Source organism: Micromesistius poutassou (genome assembly GCF_964030765.1).
Source record: "Micromesistius poutassou genome assembly, chromosome: 20".
Taxonomy (NCBI): Eukaryota; Metazoa; Chordata; class Actinopteri; order Gadiformes; family Gadidae; genus Micromesistius; species Micromesistius poutassou.
This window is the reverse complement of record NC_140290.1, coordinates 10120753-10128825: the sequence shown is the minus strand read 5'-3', so window position 1 is coordinate 10128825 and position 8073 is coordinate 10120753. Positions and strand designations below refer to the sequence as shown.

The 8073-nt window shown below is 40.4% G+C and overlaps 1 protein-coding gene across 4 annotated transcripts in view; it reads right to left on the bottom strand.

Moving 5' to 3' along the window:
* Positions 1-898: 898 nt before the first annotated feature.
* Positions 899-8073, bottom strand: part of tmem268 (transmembrane protein 268) — a 14160-nt gene continuing 6985 nt past the window's right edge. For all 4 annotated transcript variants that reach the window (XM_084484701.1, XM_084484699.1, XM_084484700.1 and 1 more), the window contains 5 exons: positions 7274-7426; positions 3495-3605; positions 2850-2939; positions 2347-2568; positions 899-1776 (listed from right to left, as the gene is read on the bottom strand). In XM_084484701.1, coding sequence (XP_084340827.1) covers positions 1609-1776; positions 2347-2568; positions 2850-2939; positions 3495-3605; positions 7274-7426 — 744 coding nt within the window. In that variant the 3' untranslated portion in view covers positions 899-1608. The remainder of the gene's footprint in view (positions 1777-2346; positions 2569-2849; positions 2940-3494; positions 3606-7273; positions 7427-8073) is intronic.

Sequence of the window (8073 nt, the reverse complement as noted above, 5' to 3'; positions counted from 1 at the left end):
GGTGGGTCTCCAGGCTCTCCCAGATGGTCAGTTTAGCCCCCTGCGGCGGCCGGCCGCTGTGTGTAATGGCAGGAGCTGCGACCCACGCAGGCGCCGGCCCGGCCGCCAGCTGGCCCGCGTGCGTGTTCACAGGGGGGGCCGTCGTGTGGTCGCAGCGAGGCTTATTAATCACAGTGGTAATAAGCTGCGTGGGCCACACACACACACACACACACGCACACGTTCACACACACACACACACACACACACACACACACACACACACACACGCATGCACACACGTACACATACACACATAGATGCATGCACGTCTGCACACACACATGCTCATGGGCAGAAACATAATATACAGGCACACATAAACACATGCACGTCTATAAGCACACACACACATGCACAGAAACACACACACACACACACATTTATGCAAGTCTGCACACACTCACACACACACACGCATGCACAGATACACATACAGGCACACATACACACATGCATGCACACACATACATGCACATGTGCACACGTACACATACACACGCATATGAAAACAGAAAATGCACACCCATAAATACAACGTGTCCACACACACAAGCGCACTCATGCACATATTCCATATTCACATGCATGCACCCATGCAAGCACAGACAAAAATGCCCACACACACACGCATAAATAGGTACACACACACACACACACACACACGTGCAGGCCTATTTTTACATACAGATAACCATGTTACTATCAGACTCAATTCAGACAGGAAACCGAGCCATGGAGGAATGACCACTCCCTCATCATCATCATCATCATCATCATAATCATCATCTGAAACATATTCATAAAAATCATCATATTCATCATCACCACACATCTGCTCTGAGCACATTATCTCACCTCCATCTGCAATCTCTATTTATTGAAACACAAATAACAGAACATTCATATTCCTTCAAAAACCTTCCACAGCCAAAAAAATGAATCTTGATGAGAACATGCGATTGGAATAATTATAATCACTATGGCAACAAAGACTGCAGTGCGACTCGTCTGAGATTTTTTGAGTGGTTTCCGAGCAGTTGCTACGCTGAGCTGATTGTCGCGTGCGTAACTATGACAACGAACACGCTAAACGTAACCAAGCTCGTGGTGCCCCACCCCTACACGATAAATGAAGACTAGCACCAACATGGAAAGACGTTCACCTTGACACCAACACAATATCTCTGCCCCCTTATGTACCACACCACTCGCACTCCAGAGCTCCCAGGGCGAGCAAGCGAATCCAGCCCCAAGATGGATGACCTGATAGAAGCTCCTCCTGTGTGTCGGACTCCCAGCCGAAGGGTACTTGGTTCGATTCCCCCCCCCCCCGATGTCTGCAGCGGTCAAACCTGTAGGCGTCCTTAAAGCCGGATGCCCCTCGCCCCCATGTACCTGCTCCATCATCCGACATGTGACACGTGAATGACATGTGAATTCATAGTACGTCTCTTTGTGTCAAAAAAGTGTCCGCTAAAACGTCCGTAAGAAAGGAGGGTGGGGGATGGAGGGTGGAGGCTGGAGGCTGGAGGGTGGAGGCTGGGGGTGTGGTCGCAGGGTGCTCCATCAGAGCACCTTGGCCTTGATGTACTGGCAGAGGCAGTGGGGGCCAGCGGTGGAGCAGTGGTTGTGGCGAGGCCTCGGGTGGTGCTGGGCGGGGCCCGACAGCCTCTTGGAGCCCAGGAGTCGGGCGTAGATGGTGCTGTAGGTCATCAGCAGCTGGTAAGCGGTGGCCTGCGCGGGAACACGCCCCCATACCATAGGGCGCAGGAGCAGAGGAGATGGTTGTTAAACCGAGACCAGAAATAGGGGTAATGTTCTGTATAAAAGATATTGTGGTACTGTGTTGTATACTGTATATATGATATTGGTGTGGTACTGTGCTGTATATTAGATATTATTGGGGTGCTGTATTTGAGAAATTATTGTAGGAGGCAGACATTAGGGATCGAAAGCAGAACCTTTCTGCTTGGAGGCCAGTTGGAAGGTTCTAGGTTTGATCCCCATGTCTGCAACCTACCTGTAGATATCCTTGAGCAAGATGCCCCCTAACCCCTACCAGATACTTAATGACCTGTCTCTGAATTCACTGAGTCACTTTGGCTGAAAGCATCTGCTAAATTATAGATAGATACACGGTAATAACAGAGACACTATAGACTTTGGTAATAATAGTGCATTTTGTTACATTTAAATAGACATATAATAGACATATCTCTTGATGTGTTGATTTGAAGAGTGGGAGTAGCCTATGTGATTTTATCTCATCTTCTGTTAGATGGTAATGCCCCTCCTGAGTATTACCTGAGTAGGTAAGCCTGGGTCGGGGATGAGGTTGAAACTTTTGGTGAGCTTTGTGTCCTCCCGCTGGCTGGTTGCGGTACTGCCGGCAATGTCCCCCTCCGCCAGAAGGGGTCGCTCTTCGTCAGAACTCAGCACCGCGGTAGGACGGTCAGACGCGTACGCGTCAGCCTTGTCCACTTTGACCTGCAGCACCAGGTGAGACAGCCTCTTGCTGAGCTTTCCCTGTTCACACGAAAATAGGATGTATTAAAGTAAACTGTAAACGTCAGGTAAGCTTTGATAATGTGTTTTGGTGAAGAATACCATACATATAATAATAGTATAGAGTATAATATGTAAATGAATTTTTGTCTACCATTACCCTGCCAAAATATAACCCTCTTAACAAAGTTGATGCCTATATTCTGGAGAAAGGTAAACAGAATGTATGAATTGTATAATGTGAGGACACAATAATGATGATGTCATTCATTATGGCTGTACTGAGACAGTGAGCCACTCACCTGAAGCTCGTTAGGACCAATTAAGTTATTCTCCAGGGTCTGAGTCAAAGTCCTCAAACAGCTCGTCATGTCCCAGTATACGAAGATTAGCTAGCGGAGAGAGAGAGAGCGAGAGAGAGAGTGAGATAGAGAGAGAGAGAACGAGAGAGAGAGAGAGAGAGAGAGAGAGAGAGATTATAATAATCTAATAATAACCTGAACCTACAACATGTAATATGAACGGGTTTAGCTTTGGAAATAAGGGAAACACATTTACATTGACATTTACATTTTGTCTTTCGGCAGCGACTTAATGCAATGTGACAAACAGGTGATATCACAGGTCAGGTCAGATATCACATCGATATCAGAGCACAATTTCCTCATCTCCCGTGTATTTTAGTTTACCCAGTTATTTTAATATTGGTTTTAACTTGTCTATGTACCAGATCTAGTAACTTGAGTATTTCGACCATTGTTTTGTGATGATGGCACTTGGCAAATTATTTTTAAATCCTAATGGCTAATTTAACCATTGTGTACAGCATATAGGTAAATATTTATTTACCTGTGCTGTACAAATTTTGTACCTGTATGATAGAATGACCTGTATTACAGAACGACTTAGACTAACCTGTGGATTCACTTGTACACCTGTAGAATTACCTGTAGGGTCCCAGAGCAGTTCTGCACCCAGTCGGCCACGCCCACCAGCAGATTGTGTCGGACCAGCCTCTCGTTCACCTGGATCAGCCTCACGTCCACGTTCACGGTCATCTGAGCGGACACACATACAGTTTAATACCAGTGGCGGCTGGTGATAAAAATTGTTGGTGGGGCGCAGTAATAGAAAAAAATTAATTTGGTAGATTTGATTTCCTGTATTCTGGTGCATTTTGGAGATGGCCACTACCTATCACCTACTATTCATTCAGATTCATAGCCTACATCCTGACTTGCAGGGCCTAAGCTTACAAGCTTAGGTAACTTATGTAACTTACGTGTAGCTTACGTAACTTACGTAACTTACAATTGTAACTTACAACTTGTAACTTACAACTTGTAAAACGTACGTAACTTACAACTTGTAACTTATGTAACTTACAACATGTAACTTACGTAACTTACAACTTGTAACTTGAAACTTACGTAACATATGTAACTTGCGTAACACATGTAACTTGCGTAACACATGTAACTTACGTAACTTACTACTTGTAGCTTATGTAACTTACGTAACTTACAACTTGTAGGTAACTTAGGTAACTTACAACTTGTAACTTAGGTAACTTACGTAAGTTACGTAAGTTACAAGTTGTAATTTACATAAGTTACAAGTTGTAAGTAAGTAACTTACATAAGTTATTAAGTTACATTTGTAACCTACATAAGTTACAACGTGTAACTTATATAACTTATGTAACTTACAACGTGTAACTTACAACTTGTAACTTACAACTTGTGTTACTTACAACTTACAACTTGTAACTTACGTAACTTAGGTAACTTACAACGAGTAACTTATATAACTTACGTAACTTACAACATGTAACTTATAACTTACCTAACATATGTAACTTACGTAACTTACAACGTGTAGCTTACGTAACTTACGTGTAGCTTACGCAACTTATGTAACTTACAATTGTAACTTACAACTTGTAACTTACGTAACTTACAACATGTAACTTACATAACTTACAACTTGTAAAACTTACGTAACTTACAACATGTAACTTACGTAACTTACAACTTGTAACTTGCAACTTACATAACATATGTAACATACATAAGTTGCAAGTTACAAGTTAATTGTAAGTTACAAGTTAGCTTACTTAAGTTACTTTGTAAGTTACGTAAGTTGTAAGTTACAAGTTGTATGTTATGTAAGTTACATAAGTTGTAAGTTACAACTTGTAACTTATATAAATAAATTACGTAACTTACGTAACTTACAACTTGTTACAAGTTATGTCAATTACGTAACTTAGGTGACTTACGTAAGTTACATAAATCATGTAAGTTACGTAAATTGCGTAAGTTAAAGTTACGTAAATTGCGTAAGTAAAAGTTATGTAAATTGCGTAAATTACTTAAGTTAAAGTTAAGTAAATTGCGTAACTTATGTAAATTACGTAAATTAGAAGTTATGTAAATTGCGTAAGTTACGTAAGTTAAATTTACGTAAATTACGCTTACGTAATTTATTTAAATTTAACTTACGTAAATGGTGCAATTTACGTAAATTACGTAAGTTACAAGTTACGTAAATTGCGTAAGTTATGTCAATTCCGTAAGTTAAATTCACGTATATTACGTAAGTTACATAAGTTAAATTTACGTAAATGATGTAAGTTATGCAATTTACGTAACCTGTATCTTACGTAAATTACGTAAGTTAAATTTACGTAAATTGCGTAAGTTACGTAAATTACGTGAGTTACGCAATTTACGTAACTTGTATCTTACATAAATTGCATGTTACGTAAATTCCGTAAGTTAAATTTACGTATATTGCGTAAGTTACGTAAATGACGTAAGTTAAATTTACGTAAATTGCATAAGTTACGTAAGTTAAATTTACGTAAATTGCGTAAGTTACGAAAATTACGTAAGTTAAATTTATGTAAATTGCGTAAGTTCCGTAATTTACGTAAGTTAAATTTACATTAATTGCGTAAATTACGTAAATTGCGTAAGTTAAAGTTACGTAAATTGCGTAAGTTAAAGTTACGTAAATTGCGTAAGTTACGTAAGTTAAAGTTACGTGAATTGCGTAAGTTACCTAAGTTTAAGTTACGTGAATTGCGTAAGTTACGTAAGTCAAAGTTAAGTGAATTGCATAACTTAAAGTTGCGTAAATTGCATAAGTTACGTAAGTTAAAGTTACGTAAATTGCGTAAGTTACGTAAGTTAAAGTTACGTGAATTGCGTAAGTTACGTAAATTACATAAGTCACAAGTCACATAAATTGCGTAAGTTACAAATTACGTAACTTACCTTAAGTTACGTAAGCTACAAGTTGCAAGTTACGTAGTTACAAGTTGTAAGTGTTGTACACTTCTTTGTTATTTGGATAACCAGTGGCGCCTGGTGATAAAAATTGTTGGTGGGGCGCAGTAATAGAAAAAAAATAATTTGGTAGATTTGATTTCCTGTATTCTAGTGCATTTTGGAGATGGCCACTACCTATTACCTACTATTCATTCAGATTCATAGCCTACATCCTGACTTGCAGGGCCTAAGCTTACCCATTGTTGTTATTATGATATTGAAGCAAATCATGATCACTGTCCTATAGCGTCCATTTTTGTGTCTCAATGGCTATTTCAAATGCAGTTAGAAATATGGGACAGTTGCTTTATATTGTTTAGATGCTACAGGCCGAAAGACTAAATTAATATGGAACTTACTTGCTCCTTTTAAGTATAACATTGCTTGGGGAGTCCAATTCCTCCACTGAAATGAGTGCAAAGTCCTTTTACAACTCTCTCCTAGTTAGCGATCCATCTCTTCTCTGCTGTAGTTGTGTTGCACGAGTGTTGCTCAGGGAGGTAGCCTATTTGATTGATTCGCTGAATTGTCCAATCGTGTGGTGATAAAAAAAAACACAAAAGCCATACCATTGGCCAGGGGCACACACTGGTGCACCCAATGCCGATTTTTTTTGCGCCAATGAAAAGCCGTCTCTGCTTGATAGACAGCAAAAGGTTTGCGAGCTTACTTTGACTTCAACTTGGTCGGCACTCCTGACCTGAAGGAGGGCTTTATTTCGAATTACCAATAACTAGCGTAGCCAAGGCGTTCAGACACATTTAAATGGTTGCTGGCAGTTGCAAGTACGGTCTATCACATAATTAAACAAGGATAAACGCTATGTATTTTTGTTGATTTATTTTGTATGTATAATAGTTTATTCAAAGTTGGCAGATATATTCAAGTGAATATTTCATGGAGGGGTGGCGCCCTAGCGCCCTCTATTGACCAGCCGCCACTGTTTAATACTCTTCTGTCCAAAGAGACACACACAGAGTTCAGATACGTGTCATTTAGCTAAGCTAAGGGCTAGTAGGCCTCTTGGGCTAGGATTACTAGTACAGGCTATATTGTTATTGGAACCCATAACCTTTTGACTGGGAGTCCAACAATAAACTAACTAAAGTCTTTGAGCATGGGAGATATCTTAGAGCTTTTCTATACATTTTTAGTTCACTCAGCTAAGTGCTTCTGGTACTGCATTTATATGTTTGGTATACTTTTATTTATTGTTTTATTTTAAATTGTATATAAAAAAAAGGAACCGCTATTTGATTCTTCTTTATACATTCAGCATAAAGAAGAAGAATTGAAAGGCTAGACCATTCTGCCCTACGAGACATCGAGACAGATATTCCGTTCTGAACTCCCTGCTCCCAAATAGAGAGGGACCATAGGATGATGCTCGCCTCATTGTTGCCACGGTGAAGGACGAAGATGATGGCGATGGTGAGCAGGATAGCGATAAGGCTAATGCCGAGACAGAGCAGCCAGTAGTCGGTGATGGTCATGTAGCGATGGACGGTTGAGAACAGGGCACACCAGGTCACCATGTACATAATCTGGACGGATGGACAGACACCATTAGAACCAGTAAGAATCCCCAGGAATCAGCAACAGCTCTTCATGCACCAGTAGAACCCAGACGAGAAGATTGGAACACAGAATATGGTATCCCAGAGCAGTATCCCAGAGCAGAGGTCATTAGAAAGTGGTAAACACACCATTATAACGCAATAGACACACCAGTAGAAAGCAGTAGAAACCAGTAGAGATCATGAGACACCAGTATAAACCATTAGCACAGAGCGGAAAATAGAAAACAGAGTAAAGATCATTAGAAAATAGTCTACACCAGTAGACCCCAGTAGAATGTATTTAGTATAACCCAGAGGAATTCAGTAGGAGACAGTAGAGATCATTAAACACCAGTAGCAACCGGTTTAAACCAGGGGACACGAGTAGAGACCATCATAAACCAGTAGCCCTGAAACCAGTATAACTGGATAAATATCAATAGAAACCAGGAGACACCAATCAAAACTAGCTGCAGTTTATATGGGCTTTGCCCATATTAATCACAATCTGTGATGGAACTTAATTAAGAAATGTGTGTATAACGCACTGATTACACACACACACACACCACACACACACACACACACACACACACACACACACACACACACACTCACACACTGCACAAACA